The sequence below is a fragment of the Amphiura filiformis genome, chromosome 10 (assembly GCF_039555335.1).
Source record: "Amphiura filiformis chromosome 10, Afil_fr2py, whole genome shotgun sequence".
In the NCBI taxonomy this organism is placed as follows: Eukaryota; Metazoa; Echinodermata; class Ophiuroidea; order Amphilepidida; family Amphiuridae; genus Amphiura; species Amphiura filiformis.
Window position 1 is genome coordinate 60,734,327 of NC_092637.1, and position 19,596 is coordinate 60,753,922.

Genomic DNA, 19,596 nt, shown 5'->3' on the forward strand with positions numbered 1-19,596 from the left:
ATGAAACACTGCGTGTGAGTGAAGAAATTTGGTTACGCATAGTCATGCAGTTATCGAAGATAACACCAAGATTTCGGACTGTTTCAGATGGTTCAATGGCCTCATTTCCAATTTGGAGTGTGACAGCAGGCATCTGGTTCTTAACATGAGATGAAGCGGCGATGAAGAATTCAGTCTTCTCACGATTGAGTTGAAGCATGTTGCACGTCATCCATGATTGAATGTCACCAATGCATGATGTAAGAGAGGAGAGTGCACGATCAATGGACGACTGACATGCCGGGTCAAAGTTGGTATACAGTTGCACGTCATCTGCATAAAGATGGTAAGAAAGGCGGTGTTCGCGTATGATTCTTCCAATTGGGATGGTGTAGATGCTGAAAGATATGGGACCAACAATTGACCCCTGAGGCAGACCGTAGTCGAGGGCACACTTCGCTGATTGGCAACCATTTACACATACACTGGTGGTTCGTCCGCTGAAATATGATCCTTATAACAATCTACAACGGAACTTCAGTGTTATCATAGTCTCACCGTAGACGTCAGTTGTTTTGCTATATCACATTGAAAATAAAGGATACTTTTAAAAGACTACGAAAATTTCTACATTTAATGATCATTCTTGTAGGGATCGTGTGCTTATGGAAAGGCAAAACTGCAACCGCGTTCTTGGTGGACAGCAAAATAGGCAATCATACCGTATATGCTGGACAGAATGTAACCCTCACTTGTGATCTCAACTCAATTGGCGGCAACAGAGTCCTTTGGTTTCATAACGAACGATTCTTGTTTATAAGCAAACATGAAACCTTTTACGATACTGTTCCTTTAAATGTTAGAAGCCGTATGTCTATCGTTTGTAGCGTATATGAGGAATCATGTTCTTTAACCATAACAAACGTGACATTTGAAGATGGTGGTACGTACAGGTGTGGTTATGACTACCAAGGAGGAGTCGATCTTATCACTGACGGTTATCTTAATGTTTTACCGAGTCCTCTACCACCATCTGAGAACTCTCCAGTTTGTACAATCTTCAGCAGTCAAACCGGCATGCGCAGTGCGTCGGACGCTTTGCCCATTGGTGAAACGATACTTTTGTCATGCTCTGTTGACGGTACAACAACAGAACCTTCATTAGTATGGCAAAGAGATAATAGTAATATAACTGACGTGAAAACAACATTTATTTTGCCTAGTATAACACTGAGCAACGCAGATGTAGGAGCAGAATTCACTTGTATCATGAACTATCCTGCATTGACGCAATCAAGAAATTGTTCTGTTGTCCCGCTGCCACTGACGAATTCTAATGGTAAAACTCATTTATTGCCTAAAAGTAACAACATTTACAGTTTTATAACTCGACAACGATTAACCCCTTGTGAATTTTGGACATTGGAGTCGTTAAGATTTACAAAATATCATCATGATGTATATTGCTGGTTTCATACTACCCTGCCGCTTGCCGCTGAGCGGCGTGGCGCACGCGCATTGCAGACAAACGGACACAAATAAAGGATTGTCATTGGTTGAAACGCCCTGCCGCTTGCCGCAGCGGCAAGCGGCAGGAAAGTATGCTGGAGGCTTAAGAGTCAGTCCTTTATTCTGAAGGAGCTAATTCCGAAGTTATTCCGAATTAAGGAGAACGGGCGTTATTCCTATGGGGCGTTTAATTTCGCCAATTTTGGTTGTGGTACGGCTACGGGTTAGAGTGTACGGGTTTATGGTTAGGGTGCAGGTTAATGTTTGGCGTTTGCAGAAATTAGGAAATACGCCCCTCTTGCTCAATTCGGAATAACGCCCCTTCGGAATAATGCTCCTTCGGAATAATACTTCTTAGGAATAAAGGGTACTAACCGATGTACGGATGTAGTTGTCCTTGATTATTATGTTTTTGAACAATATCTCACCTATTTTTTCGCTTACCGCCCCACCAAATGATTGGGTCCTGTATAATTATTTCTCTCCAAACCTAAAGTCATGGTAAAGGAATGGAAAATGTTTGTTGTTTATATCCATTTTGAGTCGTTAATTTTTCAGTACCAAATGTACCGAATAAATTCCAAGTTGGTGATGTAACAAAGACATCGATGACAGGATCCTGGGATGAGCCGGAATATCCTAATAGTGTAGTCACTAAGTACACAGTAAGAAGCGTTTTGTCTATTTTGTAGGTATATTTTCTTCACAATTTGTTAACACATATAATACCAGCAAACACAAAAACGTTTTAAAAACATACAGGGGAAAGAAGAATTACGCATCGCACACTAGCACAATTAAACGTGAATTTACAAATGGAAACATTACTATGCATGTAATGTTTCCATTTGTAAATTCATGTTTAATTGTGCTAGTGTGCGATGCGTAATTCTTCTTTCCCCTGTATATTGATACAATTAAGAATACGATTAAGCATCATTAATTTGATCTCGTGCGCTAGGTTTGAATGTTTCCATGTTCCAGTGTATGCTTCGTAGGCCTCTTCCCTTGTTTTAAAAACGTTTTTAATAAGTAATATTTTGGCTTTTGGTTTAGATAAAAACGTTTTAATAACATTAAAATGTCGGGTTATATAAAGGTCATGAAAACGTTTTAAAACGTTTTATATAAAAACACACTACAACAATATTTTTAAAATGTTTTCAAAAATGTTATTGTAAACTATTTTTGCAAACATTTGTACCAAATATTTTGTCAACACTTAAATAACATTATGTTAAAATATTTGCACCCTGCAAGCACAGAAATGTTCTTAAAATGTTTTTTTCAAAACGTTTTAATAACATTTAAATGTCGGGTTATATAAAGGTCATGAAAACGTGTTTAAAATGTTATTGCAAATATTTTGGGCAAACATTTTTCGCAAAATATTTTGTCAACCCCAAAATAACATTCTGTTTAGAATGTTTTGCATCAAGTTTTCAAAAATGTTTTTGGAATGTTATTAAAACGTTTTTATACCCTTTATATAACCCGACATTTAAACGTTTTCTGTAAAACATTTTTTGTTTGCTGAGCAGTAGATTATCTAAAAATGATTTTTAATGTTATGAAAACGTTTTATACCATTAATGTACCCTTTATATAACCCGACATTTGAACATTTCTGACAACCTTTTATAACCTTTTGCGAATGATGTCGAAAACGTTTTGTGTTTGCTGGGATAGTTGCCATATTTAATAAATATTCACTAGCACATTGCGTAATGAACAAAGTTACCATCGGAAATTCACCCTCAAACATAGGCGTTGGGAGCGGGGGGGGGGGGTATGTAGGGGGGGGGGTGTCCTGGGGATGGCAACATTTTTCCATGGGGACGTCCCCTAAAATCCTAATCCTAATTTTAATGCTTCTTCCATTTAGTCCAACCGTGTTTTGGCGAAAATAAGGTAAAATTGCAAATTTTGCGCACTGGCCCATTAGACCGGGCCATTAGATAGCAAAATTCACCTTCATGTTGGGCTAAAATAATTTGAAATTGAATTCTTTCGCGCGCTCGTCCCCTCCCGCTAAATTTTAATGCTTTCGCACCACCACTGCCCTCAAAACTAAACATGTAAACCCGTTCACGTCATGCATACTTGTCACATTATTGCCTATATTTATTTTGCCAGGTGCAAGCGGTTGTTTTAGAAAAACTTTACGATACCAGTTTCACGCACACAAGTTCAAATCCTGTGCTGGCCGTCAATGAAGAGCTTGATTCTCAACAGAGAACTAAACTTATACATTTACCGATCTGAAACCTTCAACAAAATATGAATTGATAGTGTTTGCCACTTCTGTCGTTGGAAAGGGAGAATCTGCAAGCGTTCAGTAATTTACTGACTCAATTACCAGAGAAGGTAACATTTTTCAATTTAATGTTTAAAAAAGGTAAAAGGTCAAGTTTTGACCGTTAAAGGAGTCATATTTCACCAGATTTCCACTTGATTGAAATCTTAACATAACAACTCAAATAAAGATAGGTTTCACATGTAGGAGTAGAATGACATGTATACGTTGTTTGTTTCCCAAGGTTATGCAGGACAATTCGTTATTGACCATTAAACGCCTATTGATACCCATTGACCATGAGCTATTTTGTGATTACCTTATAAACGAAGCATCCTACATGTTTTTTCTATTAAGAGGAACACTATTTGTTATCATTTTGATTAGAATCGGAGCAATTTTTCAAATTTGATCCCTATATGGATGTCAAAATTTTGACCTGTGGCCTTTTTACTTATAACTAAAAAACATTACATCGCAGATAGGTCTATACTTTTTTCTAAATCCTTATGTCCTGAGAAATGAATTGGTGGAAATTTTAACACAGTCTGAGTACTTTTGTCATTTGACCCCTGTATAACGTGTATAAGGGTCACGACCATTCCTCGCAGAACGGCTGATCTGATTATTTATTTCCGTAATTTGTAGTCGGCGTGCCTTTAAGACCATATGTATAAATTCTTATGATTTCTGCCAGTAGCGAAAATCTTACTAAAATCGACGGAGTATCTTCACACTCGCCATTGTTGCCAGCAACTGTGGAGCATTTCCAAGCAAGCAGTCAAAGAGTCCATCACTTTCGTAGCCCAACAAACTTGCCCTATACAATACGCACCTTTAGGGTTTCTCTACCGGATGTCGATTTGTACCTAAAGTCCTTCCCCCAAGATAATATGCATCTTGCATCTAGAGGTTAATCTATCTCTTTGTTATGCAATACGCATATTGTATTGTGGTAAGGAATTTCGGTATAAATCGACATCCGTTAGAGAAACCTTGAAGGTGCGTAATAGGCGGTTACAATGAGGTGAATCTGTTGACGCATAAAACGTATACACATTGTCGACCTTCGGTTAATGTTAATGTACATGATTTGTCAACTTGAAGTCATCAATGTGGATCTTAGATCAACCCGAGATCGATTTGTGCAGCCAAATATCGGCATATTTAAACATCACACGGTATAGGCGGTTACATCGCAGTATATTCTATTGACGTACAAGAAAATCTTGGTTTTTTTTTCACTTTGTCGACCTTGTGTTGTTAATGTACAAGATTTGTCAACAGAGAAATGTAAATAAGTGGTAGCTCTAAAAAGAGCCGTTCACTGAAGCATACCCATTGTCAACAGAGAACAAACAGACATCGTCTATCTGCTAATGTAATGGTTTTGGTGGCTCTGAAAAGAGCCGTTCATTGGAGATCGCCTCTTGTCAACAGAGACCAAGCAGACCTCGCATATCTGTTGATGCAACTGTAGAGACTTTGCAACTAAATTTGTTTGAATATTAAATCCATACACAGCAGCCCCTTGCATTCATATTTTATACATTTCTTGTAAAATTTGAAACAGATATATCAAGTCCACCTTACTTGCAATCAGTGGGAAACAGTCAGAAAACACCAACAACTGTCGAGATAGATATACCACTAGGCACATCAGAGTTTGTGAGGTAAGAGAAACGGTAACCGCAGTGAGATAATTATGTTCAATACGTTAGGAAAATATTCTACTATGTTAACATTGGTTAAATAAGCTGTATTTCCACTCAAAAGGATACCGTGACTCGTGACTTTTTTGCGCCACGGTGACCTCCTAGCTTACTGAATAATACGGCTAGCGGCTCACTGCACATCGTTTTCCCAACTCTTTCAATCTTGATTTGAAATGCACTAACATAACAACAGATGGCGCTATGACTGCACTAAAATGATTGATATGATCATTTTAAGACCAGTTGTAGAATGAATAATATGATCATTTTAATAGAGAGACTGGGTTGGTTCTAATTGATCAATATTAGCAGATATGCAAAATTATTTAATAACTGTTTCATTCTTTTCTCGCACAGTGCTTACCTCGTGGGTGTGAAGTTGATATCAAGTAGACGCAAAAGACAAGCTGGTGTATTTGATCATTACGACAAATCCCCAACAACGTATGTGGCAGCAGAATTGTCTAAATTAATTGTTACAGGTGACTCTACATTTGTAGTAGGAGACAGCCAAATATATGGATCCTACTACAACCCACCGCTTCAAGAAGGCCAAACATACCGGTTGTATACAGCATTTGCAAGCCGTATCAATAACTCGGTGAGCTAATTTCACTTCATCATTAGATTATATGCTATAAATAAAATTGTTGTCTTTATATTCCTCCTAATTGCCCCTCCGCAGTTCATCCTTTACTTGATCTGTCATTTTTGACAGAAACAGGAAAAACACAACAATTCCTATCAACTATATCAAGAATAACAATAAGGCTGTTCAAACATACTCAATACAATATTCATAACCTCGCGGAAATATACACACTCAACTCAAGTTCGACATCTACGCACGGAAGAACGGCCATTTACAAATCGACAGCTGCCATGTTTATGGATGACACAGTTCGTAATTCTGGGTCGTCAACGCAAACACAAACGCAACTTTTTAGCCTGAACACACATCTACGTGAAAGAGACGATTCAGTGTAGGATATGTCTTGTGTAAGAGATTGATGTTGACGTTGATCTGTCCAAGTCAAAAGTGACGAACATTGGCACTTTTAATTCCATTACTGTCATATTGCAATGTACCAAATAGCGAAGGTGTTAGTTTAATATGTTAGGAAAATATTTTACCTGATGACTCCATGTTGACATTGGTTAAATAGGTACACAGCTCAAAAGGGTACCGGGTTCATGAACTTTCTTGTCGAAGTTCATCATTGTGACCTCCTTGCTTACTAAATAAATCATGGTTTTCCGAACTTTTCCGATATTGATTTGAAATGGTCTATTGGGTTGTGATGATGATGAAGAGAGAAGAAGAGGGAGGAGACTAATGTTTTACAATTTTCCTGGGAAACGTGAATTCCAGTGTATGGAGAGCATATCCACCATGCTGCACAGAAAAAATCGAATGGCAGAACAAACTATAAAAAGCTTTTTCTTTCTCAGGTGTGAATACGAATACTGTGATCGTAATCATTTCAGTGAGTGCGGTTGTAGTAATGATCATTGTCATCGCTGGACTTGTTTTGAAACTGAGGTTAGTCTAAACGTTGTTGTCGTTTTTATAAATCATTAAGCATTCTAAAAAATGATTATCATATTAAAATGTTTTTCCTTTTTTACCTACGAAATGTATAGAGAAGTGTGAAGCGCTATCGTATTTTTGTGTGCAGTAATAAGACGCCAACACATATTTTAGCAGTATGCATGTTTATGGCTTGAAATTTGTATGGTTCGGATTGGTAATAATACAATATTTAACTTTACTTTTATCCACCACTGTTGCCTTTCATAGCATCGTGGGGATATGTAACCTTCTTGTCTGGGCAAGTCGGTTGTTTTGCTTTTATAGTAACGTTCTTGCTGCAGATTGGCTAGGGGCCATTCGCATAAGGTGACCGAACCATATAACTTGTTGTTTTTCAACAAATTCTGTGATTGGTGTGGTGCCCACCAATATTTAACGAAAAGTTTATAATACTATTATTATTATAGATCGCAAAATAGGGTCCCCGAAACTACTGCAACGACGTCAACGCATTCTCAAGATAAAAATAGAGAAAACATCGCAGGACCAAGTGGTCAAATTCAGCTTTCTTCTGACGGCTATGTGGAGTATAAAGCTCAGAAAGAAGCCCCGTATCAGGATATCCTAAATTCAAGAGATAATCAACAGGGAGCTGCAAACAATGGATCTGGTGAAGAAGTTCAGCTTTCTCCTGATGGTTATGTACAATATAAACCTGATGATTTAGATGGAGATGATTATCAAGGCATTTACACTGAGCCATCTGATATTACCCACCAAGTTTCTGCAGCAGATAATGTTGCTTTATTATACGTTAATGATTCAGTGGTGCGATCACCAAGAAAGACTGATTTAGTGGTACAATCAGACGTAAAGAATGATGATGAGGATTATGAAGTAGTGTAACAAGCACACCATTAGGGGTGTATGTGGGGGTAGGGACCACGGTTGTTTGATGGCATCGGCTATATGAAATTTGTATATATCTTGAACAGTAAAGGTAAATAGGGGAGAGGTATGAGCAAGGAAAGTGGAGTTTGTGCATATGCGGACAATTTTCTTTTATTTGATGTGAATATCATTTAAATTACACAAGGCCATAAAGCGAAAATAAGGTGTACGTAGGTAAAATGTGTTTCATATAAAGCTAAACGATAAAGAATTCCAGAGTACTATGAAACAAGATTGGTAACGTATGTTGTGTGATGTTTCCAGGTAAGACATTCATCTAATGTGACACCGAGAAACTTTGCGCGTGAGACACGGGTAATGTTGGAATTATCAATTTTGATATTACAATTGCGCTCATCATGTTTATTTTTAAATAACATAAAATTGGTTTTGTCTACATTGAGTGTTAACTTATTTTCTTTAAATCATAATGAGTCATGAGAAAGTTCATTATTAATGATATTAATTAAGGTTAGTAGATTTTTGCGTGATGCTGTAATGTTTGTGTCATCAGAAGAATTAAAAAGGAAAACATTTTTGAGGAATACACAATGTCATTTAATTACAAAATAAATAGTAATGGCCCTAAAATTGAGCCCTGGGGCACGCCACAATTTATATCACGGTAAGTAGATTATGATTATCAAAAACAGTAAATTGGGGTCTGTTACTTAAGTAGCTTTTAAACCCACTCGAATGCATTACCTCGTGCACCATAATAGGAAAGTTTCGACCAGAGAATGTCATGATTTATGGTGTCGAATGCCTTCGAGAGGTCCAAGAATATACCAATAACGTGTTTTGTATTATGAAGATCGGACGTGATTTTGTTTTATGCATCAAGAATAACCATATACACCAGGCACAAAAGAAACTCGTCAGTTATATTCATCCTTGCTGTTCAATAACTTGATAATTTTGGATTATTCTGAAATATACATTTTGTTAATTGGACTTTTCTTTCTCATTTGACACCCTGTTCGTGAACATTGAGCAAGAATTGACCAAGATATGCGCCTCAAACTCTCAAACCCCAAAATGAAAAGTTGCAATTTTAACGATTCAATTGTGCCTGTTACACTGTGTGCTTATTGATTGGCCCGTGGTGCTTGTGTGTAATACAACGATGCGTTCCCATTGAAAATCGTTGAAAATGCAACTTTTGATTTTGGGGTTTGAGGCTTTGGATGCGCATATCTTGGTCAATTCTTGTTCCTTTTTTCACGAACAGGGTATCAAATGAGAAAGTAAAGTCCAATTAACAAAATGTATATTTCAGAATAATCCAAAATTATCAAGTTATTGAACAGCAAAGATGAATATAACTGACGAGTTTCTTTTTGTGCCTGGTGTATGTCTATTTACCAGGGCCAAACCCGAATTTAAGTGTTGCTAGGATGCACAATACTTTCTCTGGAACAATGAGAAGAAATTCGTTTATGTCATGTACAGAACCAAGACAATGTGGAGAAATGTAACTTACTAAATTAGATGCTAAATTTAGGTACCTGATAACCTCGGGTTTGTAAACTTCCTACAAAAGGAAGTTTAGCATACTTTTACTAGTCAATTTAAATAAATGTATTAAAATTGTACGTGTATTGGCATATAACTGGATTGTATTCATCGAAACTTCAAAGTGATATTTTGTTTTAATAATGTGGTTCTGTTTTGGCAAAAGCCCGTGGTCTTACGGAAAAAGTATCTTTTGTCAAACTTTTTGTAACAGATCTAAATGCATACATGAACTAGAGCATGTATATCAAGAGTATCAAGGGGGGGGGGTCGGAGGTTACTTACTTACTTGGTTACTTGGTAGATAGACTCCTAGTTCCAGACGGAAGAGCCCTCAACTTCTCTCTAAAGGTAGCAATACTTGGAGCAGAAACAATTTCTTGTGGTAGTGAGTTCCAATCATTTATGACTCTATTTCCAAATAACTGCTTAGCGACTTCTGTCCTTGCCTCCTGCTTGAAAATTTTGTGGGAGTGACCTCTCAAGCCTTCTCTATGGGGCAGTTTAAAGAACTTATCAGCAGGTGTTTTGCACCTTCCTGTCATGTATTTGAACGTCTCGATTAAGTCACTTTCCTGTCTTCTTAGTTCTAATGTAGGGAGGTAAATTTCCAGCGGACAGAGTTGCAGACACCTCTTCTGCACCTTTTGTAATCTGTCAATATCTTGTTTAGTTTTCGGATTCCTAACGACCAAGGCGTATTCCAAGATGAGGAGGGGAGCTTGACCTAGTGGTGTTTGCACTCAAATATTAAAACAAATAAAGCTGACACACAAGAGTAATGATATTTAAAGGCTTTATTCATTTGCGCACCATGTTTATGATTGCAGGTGACTTTATCATTAGTTTGAGTACATAAATGTTATGAACATAGGCCTATTTTAATTTCAGCACAAACAGCACACTATCATACGCAAATTGCCTAAGTCATTGTCAATTTTTTGCCTTTTCTCAAAACTGCAAAAATGACTTATGCAATTAGGTTATGAGAGTGACGATATTACTATCTTGCGAGAGAAGAGGGTGGTCTATGTACTACTATATATAAAATAGAAGTAGGAAGCAGTGGCTTGTGTAACACATCAGTCAAAAATGTTTTCCATCCTTGGGTATCCCTAAAGGAACGAAGAAGGCACTATATCTGATACAACAGCCAATATTGCACTCACAGCGAGCTACGTAATCTGGCAATGCAGAAGCTTAAAGCAGGGGCGTAGCAAGCGGGTGGACAGGGTGGACGTAGTCCATGGGCCCCGAGTGTTCAGGGGCCCGAGCAAAACGAAAATGAAATAAGGGGGAAATATATAAAAGGGATAAGGCTGGTGAAGGTTAAAAGGGCCCCCACTGCTCCTTGTCCATCATGGGCCACAGAGGCTATTATTGTGTAATAAGTAGGGACAGTGACGGCGCTATGGGTGGGTGGGTGGTTGAGGGGGGGGGGGGCAAGGGGGCATTTGCCCTCCCCAAATATTTTTCTTGCCCCTCCCCAATTTTGAGGCAAAACACCCAAAATTACGTAAATTTCCACTTCTTGTGGCAATTTTGTGCAAAATTGATCGATTTTGCACCCCCTGAAATTCATTTGCCCCCCGCCTATACTCTCCTGGTGCCACCACTGAGCAGAGAGAATAAACGGGAACATCGTTGATGTATTTATTAGCGTTTATATATAATACTAGCTCCGCGCGGGCCCCGCTAGCTGAGTAAACGGGAGCAATCACTAAAACGGGAAGAACGGGTGACCTAGAGCTACCTAGACCTACTCTGGCGATTGTTTCGTACAATTTTTCCACTTCTTCCTCTTTTTTTCTTTTTCTGCTGTCAATTTCTTTTCCCGTAGGCCTATGGACATTATTTATAAAATGTCAATCAGAAAAGAAATTGGTTTGAATTTTATTTAATTGCCTTGTCATTATTTTTTAATTACCCACAGCTCCATGAAGTACAACCAGGTTCACTAATGCCATTAAGCTTATGGCTTTATGTTTAAACAATGTAAATCAGAATGCAAAAACGAATACAAACTTTGCAAAATTGCATAAAATGCACACAGCTGCCTACAATTGCATGAAATTACAGTCTCTGTAAAATATAATAATCAGTAACAAATATTTGGAGGCTAGGTTTTCATTTCAAATATCAATATATTTAATAGAATTATCGTTTTTTTACAACTCGATAAAAGTACACTGCTGGTTTTCTGACATCAAGTTAAACAGTATTATTTAAAAAAATGTTAATCATGAAAATTGAAAAACGCATACAAACATTGTATTAAATGTTGAATAAAATGCACACATGTCCCTACAATCTCAAAATGTGATAAGATTTTGGTAAATTCCGCAAGTTAAATGACGCAAAGGTCAGTGCATAAGTTGTCGGCAATTGTATACAATTCGGCAAAGTTGCATACAAATTTCATTACAAAAGATTAAACACACTGAAAACATAAATTGGTTAGTATGACTAACTTTACTTTAGTCCAGATGGTGTCCATTTTGACTAACTTAAGGCATGACTAACATGTATGACTAGCTTTGCCTAGTCGTGCAAGCATTACTAACTTGCATGGAAGTTAGTCATACATGCATGACTAGTAAACGACTAACTTTAAGTTAGTCAGGGTGGTGCCCATATTGACTAACGTAACATTAGTCATGCAATGCTAAGCTAGTCATGCGGGCCTGACTAACATGATCTAACCTAACGTTAATCAAGCAGTTCTAAGCTAGTCATGCGGGCTTGACTAACATGATCTAACCTAACGTTAATCAAGCAGTTCTAAGCTAGTCATGCGGGCCTGACTAACATGATCTAACCTAACGTTAATCAAGCAGTTCTAAGCTAGTCATGCGGGCCTGACTAACATGATCTAACCTAACGTTAATCAAGCAGTTCTAAGCTAGTCATGCGGGCTTGACTAACATGATCTAACCTAACGTTAATCAAGCAGTTCTAAGCTAGTCATGCGGGCTTGACTAACATGATCTAACCTAACGTTAATCAAGCAGTTCTAAGCTAGTCATGCGGGCCTGACTAACATGATCTAACCTAACGTTAATCAAGCAGTTCTAAGCTAGTCATGCAGGCTTGACTAACATGATCTAACCTAACGTTAATCAAGCAGTTCTAAGCTAGTCATGCGGGCTTGACTAACATGATCTAACCTAACGTTAATCAAGCAGTTCTAAGCTAGTCATGCGGGCTTGACTAACATGATCTAACCTAACGTTAATCAAGCAGTTCTAAGCTAGTCATGCAGGCTTGACTAACATGATCTAACCTAACGTTAATCAAGCAGTTCTAAGCTAGTCATGCGGGCTTGACTAACATGATCTAACCTAACGTTAATCAAGCAGTTCTAAGCTAGTCATGCGGGCTTGACTAACATGATCTAACCTAACGTTAATCAAGCAGTTCTAAGCTAGTCATGCGGGCTTGACTAACATGATCTAACCTAACGTTAATCAAGCAGTTCTAAGCTAGTCATGCGGGCTTGACTAACATGATCTAACCTAACGTTAATCAAGCAGTTCTAAGCTAGTCATGCGGGCTTGACTAACATGATCTAACCTAACGTTAATCAAGCAGTTCTAAGCTAGTCATGCGGGCTTGACTAACATGATCTAACCTAACGTTAATCAAGCAGTTCTAAGCTAGTCATGCGGGCTTGACTAACATGATCTAACCTAACGTTAATCAAGCAGTTCTAAGCTAGTCATGCGGGCTTGACTAACATGATCTAACCTAACGTTAATCAAGCAGTTCTAAGCTAGTCATGCGGGCTTGACTAACATGATCTAACCTAACGTTAATCAAGCAGTTCTAAGCTAGTCATGCGGGCTTGACTAACATGATCTAACCTAACGTTAATCAAGCAGTTCTAAGCTAGTCATGCGGGCTTGACTAACATGATCTAACCTAACGTTAATCAAGCAGTTCTAAGCTAGTCATGCGGGCTTGACTAACATGATCTAACCTAACGTTAATCAAGCAGTTCTAAGCTAGTCATGCGGGCTTGACTAACATGATCTAACCTAACGTTAATCAAGCAGTTCTAAGCTAGTCATGCGGGCTTGACTAACATGATCTAACCTAACGTTAATCAAGCAGTTCTAAGCTAGTCATGCGGGCTTGACTAACATGATCTAACCTAACGTTAATCAAGCAGTTCTAAGCTAGTCATGCGGGCTTGACTAACACGATCTAACCTAACGTTAATCAAGCAGTTCTAAGCTAGTCATGCGGGCTTGACTAACATGATCTAACCTAACGTTAATCAAGCAGTTCTAAGCTAGTCATGCGGGCTTGACTAACATGATCTAACCTAACGTTAATCAAGCAGTTCTAAGCTAGTCATGCGGGCTTGACTAACATGATCTAACCTAACGTTAATCAAGCAGTTCTAAGCTAGTCATGCGGGCTTGACTAACATGATCTAACCTAACGTTAATCAAGCAGTTCTAAGCTAGTCATGCGGGCCTGACTAACATGATCTAACCTAACGTTAATCAAGCAGTTCTAAGCTAGTCATGCGGGCTTGACTAACATGATCTAACCTAACGTTAATCAAGCAGTTCTAAGCTAGTCATGCGGGCTTGACTAACATGATCTAACCTAACGTTAATCAAGCAGTTCTAAGCTAGTCATGCGGGCCTGACTAACATGATCTAACCTAACGTTAATCAAGCAGTTCTAAGCTAGTCATGCGGGCTTGACTAACATGATCTAACCTAACGTTAATCAAGCAGTTCTAAGCTAGTCATGCGGGCTTGACTAACATGATCTAACCTAACGTTAATCAAGCAGTTCTAAGCTAGTCATGCAGGCTTGACTAACATGATCTAACCTAACGTTAATCAAGCAGTTCTAAGCTAGTCATGCAGGCTTGACTAACATGATCTAACCTAACGTTAATCAAGCAGTTCTAAGCTAGTCATGCGGGCTTGACTAACATGATCTAACCTAACGTTAATCAAGCAGTTCTAAGCTAGTCATGCGGGCTTGACTAACACGATCTAACCTAACGTTAATCAAGCAGTTCTAAGCTAGTCATGCGGGCTTGACTAACATGATCTAACCTAACGTTAATCAAGCAGTTCTAAGCTAGTCATGCGGGCTTGACTAACATGATCTAACCTAACGTTAATCAAGCAGTTCTAAGCTAGTCATGCGGGCTTGACTAACATGATCTAACCTAACGTTAATCAAGCAGTTCTAAGCTAGTCATGCGGGCTTGACTAACATGATCTAACCTAACGTTAATCAAGCAGTTCTAAGCTAGTCATGCGGGCCTGACTAACATGATCTAACCTAACGTTAATCAAGCAGTTCTAAGCTAGTCATGCGGGCTTGACTAACATGATCTAACCTAACGTTAATCAAGCAGTTCTAAGCTAGTCATGCGGGCTTGACTAACATGATCTAACCTAACGTTAATCAAGCAGTTCTAAGCTAGTCATGCGGGCCTGACTAACATGATCTAACCTAACGTTAATCAAGCAGTTCTAAGCTAGTCATGCGGGCTTGACTAACATGATCTAACCTAACGTTAATCAAGCAGTTCTAAGCTAGTCATGCGGGCTTGACTAACATGATCTAACCTAACGTTAATCAAGCAGTTCTAAGCTAGTCATGCAGGCTTGACTAACATGATCTAACCTAACGTTAATCAAGCAGTTCTAAGCTAGTCATGCAGGCTTGACTAACATGATCTAACCTAACGTTAATCAAGCAGTTCTAAGCTAGTCATGCGGGCTTGACTAACATGATCTAACCTAACGTTAATCAAGCAGTTCTAAGCTAGTCATGCGGGCTTGACTAACATGATCTAACCTAACGTTAATCAAGCAGTTCTAAGCTAGTCATGCGGGCTTGACTAACATGATCTAACCTAACGTTAATCAAGCAGTTCTAAGCTAGTCATGCGGGCTTGACTAACATGATCTAACCTAACGTTAATCAAGCAGTTCTAAGCTAGTCATGCGGGCCTGACTAACATGATCTAACCTAACGTTAATCAAGCAGTTCTAAGCTAGTCATGCGGGCTTGACTAACATGATCTAACCTAACGTTAATCAAGCAGTTCTAAGCTAGTCATGCGGGCCTGACTAACATGATCTAACCTAACGTTAATCAAGCAGTTCTAAGCTAGTCATGCGGGCTTGACTAACATGATCTAACCTAACGTTAATCAAGCAGTTCTAAGCTAGTCATGCGGGCTTGACTAACATGATCTAACCTAACGTTAATCAAGCAGTTCTAAGCTAGTCATGCGGGCTTGACTAACATGATCTAACCTAACGTTAATCAAGCAGTTCTAAGCTAGTCATGCAGGCTTGACTAACATGATCTAACCTAACGTTAATCAAGCAGTTCTAAGCTAGTCAGGCAGCTGTTTGACTAGCTTGCTTTACCAGTGTGCTGCAAATCACGTTACTGGTAAAAATAGATACAAATGTGACAGTTTATCATTATCTGGAGGGATTTATTCTCATAGTTTTCAGTTTTGAAACTGATATATGTGACCATCCAGCACAACTGAGCCCTGAAGTCGCCAATCATCATTTTTGAGATATTCAACCAAAATATTCTGCTTGAAATTAGCTTTAAAATGATGTATATCATGTCTATAATAGTACTTGACATTTTTAAAAGTAGTGAAAAATCAATAAAACAGTCAATAAATCCTTTGTTTCCTATTGTTTATTGTTAAGTTCAATGGAGCATATCTCAATAGTGGCATTGGCGACATCCGGGCTCAGTTGTGCTGGATGGTCACATATTATTTGAAGAACATCCACTTACCTGGTAATAATGATGACAGCAGATTTGTGACCACTTATCTTCTTTGGTAATTGAACCCGGACCTGGAGATTATAAACTTTCTATCCTCACCACTAGACCACGGAAGTACTTATATAAGTAGTGAATCTTATTATCAGTACTTATCATGCTTACCTTAGATTCTGCAATCACATATGAATACCCAAAATATCACAATATACATTAAAAAACATCGCTCTTACAAATATAAACAATAACGTTGTTAACATTGATGCAATGGTATGTGGACCTTTGTTCACGAAATGAGACAATGGCCTGCTTTTTGTTAACCAGCATTCTTGAAAATGAGCAACATAATGATTGTTGACTTAACACGGTTTGGAAATAATTTCTTCATATTTTTGGTGTTATCTGTCGTTTACATATCCTTCCTAAAACACAAAAGTGCGACTATTTCCAAACACCTAAATTAGCTAAAAATTTAGGACATGTTACAAAACTATATTTTCTAGAATTTCATAGAATAATTTAAATGTAGCTTGTACCGTTTTTGTGTGGCATCCTTCAGAACTGAGCGGTCCGTTACCAATATAGCTCAATATTTTCGGTCAAATCTCCATTCAATTAACACGGGGAGTTGGCTAGCTATGAGCTAGCTATGCCTTGCCCTCACTCATATTTTACGAAAGTGCGACTATTTCTGAACATCTAACCTAGCTGTAATTTTAGGTCATGTTAGAGAAATATATTTGCTAGAAGTTTGGAGAATAGTTAAAATATTGGCTGGTTATTTTTCACACAGTGATGTTAACTAGACAAATGCAATATACTTCTAACATACGCTATTTGTAGAGGTCACGCGTCAATGGTGAGAGTACTGTGTATTGTGTATAGGAAAACGGACAGTAACTGCAGTATGTATAGCAAATAAAATAAACTTCAGTTTATTCCTATTGTCAGTGTGATTTTCAGTATGATCAAACAGTGCTTTTGTTCACTGATCTGGACTCCTCTGTCGCAAATAAATTTGTATGGACATAAAAGGGGTTTCCTTGCAGCATGTTTAGGAGATGGGGGCAGGGTTCAGGGGCCCGAGCTTAAGCGAAAATGAAATAAGGCTGATAAAGATATTAAAAGGGTCCCGCACTGCTCCTTGTCCATGGGCACCCGAGGCTCTTGCTACGCCCCTGAATATATTGTGTATATTTCAAGGTCAGACGATGAGCTATTGACTGAAATTAATCAGTTTGTATAATATCTGGATACATTTTAGGCAAAATGGTGGTATTTGTTTTACATAAATGTGACAAGACATGCTTTTAATGGATTTTAGCCTGTACATAAAAACAGTGCAAATGGTAGCCAATTTGAACAGTGATGAAATATTAACTGAAATTAATCAGTTTGTATAAATAATTTGCTTATATCTGGATACATTTCAGGCGTAAATGGTGGCATTTACCACACTTAAAGATGTCAAAGCATTATATTTTCAATGATATTTAAACTATACAGTGCAAATGGAAGCCATTTTGAATAGTGATGAGACATTGATGAGACATTGAAAGTTAATCTGTTTGTATATTTTGCTTATACATTTTAGGCGAAAATGGTGGCATTTACTTAACATAAAGATGTCATAGCACTATATTTTCAATGATTTTAACCTTTACAGTGCAAATGGCAGCCATTTTTAATATTTCAAGGTCAAGTGATGAGATATTGACTGAAGTTAATCTGTATATTTTGCTTAAACACTTTAGGCGAAAATGGTGGCATTTACTTCACATAAAGATGTCAAAGCACTATATTTTCAATGTCAAGTAATGAGACATTACTGAAGTTAATATGTTTGTATATTTCAGGCAAAAATGGTGGCATTTACTTCACATAAAGATGTCAAAACATTGTTTTTTTCAATAATTTTTAACCAAAACAGTGCAAATGGCAGCCATTTTGAATATTTCAGTATCAAGTTTTGAGACATTGACTGAAGTTAATCTGTTTGCTTATTTTGCTTATACATTTTAGGTGAAAATTTTGGCATTTACTTCACATAAAGATGTAAAAATATTATTTTTTCAATGATTGTTAACCGGTACAGTGCAAATGACACCCATTTTTAATATTTCAAGGTCAAGTGAATCAGTTCGTATGTTTTACTTATATCTGATTTCGTGATTTTCGGCGCCATCTTAGATTTAGGGGGAGAATTCGAGGTGGCCCGTGGGCTTTTTTTTATCCTATTAACCCAAGCAACATATGTGCCAAGTGTGGTTCTGGTAAGAAAAAAATGTTAGTTTTTTCCTGGGATGGACCTGCCTAAAGATAAGCAATATGAATATGGATTCAGAGGGCCTTCGGATGTTAATAATATTTTTTTCATATGGTAGGCTATACCCAGCAAACACAAAAACGTTTTAAAAACGTTTTGAATAAGTTATATTTTGGCTTTTGGTTTAGGTAAAAACGTTTTAATAACAAAATGTCGGGTTATATAAAGGTCATGATAACGTTTTAAAACGTTTTGTATGAAAACACACTACAACAATATTTTTAAATGTTTTCAAAAAATGCTATTGTAAAGTATTTTTGCAAACATTTTTGCCAAATATTGTGTCAATACTTAAATAACATTATGTTAAAATATTTGAACCTAGCAAACACAGAAATGTTCTTAAAATGTTTTTTCAAAACCTTTTAATAACATTTAAATGTCGGGTTATATAAAGGTCATGAAAACGTTTTTAAAACGTTATTGAAAATATTTTTTTGCAAACATTTTTCGCAAAATATTTTTCAACCCCAAAATAACATTCTGTTTAAAATGTTTTGTATCAAGTTTTCAAGAATGTTTTTGGAATGTTATTAAAACGTTTTTATACCCTTTATATAACCCAAAATTTAAACGTTTTCTGTAAAACATTTTTGTTTGCTGAGCAGTAGATTCAGGTTATGAAAACGTTTTATACTCTTAATATACCCTTTATATAACCCGACATTTAAACGTTTTCAGACAACCTTTTATAACCTTTTTGCGAATGATGTCGAAAACATTTTGTGTTTGCTGGGTAATTATGTAGAAAATGTTTGAAGGCTTGTCAGCTTGCCACTACATAAATAGAGCAAAGGATTAGAACCAATAAATTTCAATTTGTACCAAAATGTCCAAATTGTGCGTTTTAGAGAAGGATGTAACAATCACTTTCGAATGGTTTTTGTTGCCTAGTTTCTGTTAAGTGTCTTCCATTGATTCCAAAAATTCAAACAAACTATGTCCTAAGCACACTACAATGGTTGATTTGTAAAAA

At 37.3% G+C, this 19,596-nt stretch overlaps 1 protein-coding gene across 1 annotated transcript; it reads left to right on the top strand.

Annotated features, from left to right (window-relative positions):
* Window positions 1-569: 569 nt before the first annotated feature.
* Window positions 570-8,373, top strand: LOC140162336 (uncharacterized). Its single transcript, XM_072185561.1, has 7 exons — window positions 570-1,318; window positions 2,047-2,153; window positions 3,625-3,855; window positions 5,358-5,457; window positions 5,857-6,100; window positions 6,952-7,042; window positions 7,501-8,373. Exons 1-3 carry the CDS (start codon window positions 616-618, stop codon window positions 3,751-3,753), a joined length of 939 nt encoding a protein of 312 aa, XP_072041662.1. The 5' UTR covers window positions 570-615; the 3' UTR covers window positions 3,754-3,855; window positions 5,358-5,457; window positions 5,857-6,100; window positions 6,952-7,042; window positions 7,501-8,373.
* Window positions 8,374-19,596: the final 11,223 nt, after the last annotated feature.

Bases quoted from the DNA above. Each gene is read 5' to 3' on its own strand.
- LOC140162336 (XM_072185561.1), top strand. From the start codon at position 616: ATGATCATTCTTGTAGGGATCGTGTGCTTATGGAAAGGCAAAACTGCA. The intron at 1,319-2,046 runs GTAAAACTCATT...TTAATTTTTCAG, and splicing joins GCCACTGACGAATTCTAATG to TACCAAATGTACCGAATAAA. The intron at 2,154-3,624 runs GTAAGAAGCGTT...TTATTTTGCCAG, and splicing joins GTGTAGTCACTAAGTACACA to GTGCAAGCGGTTGTTTTAGA.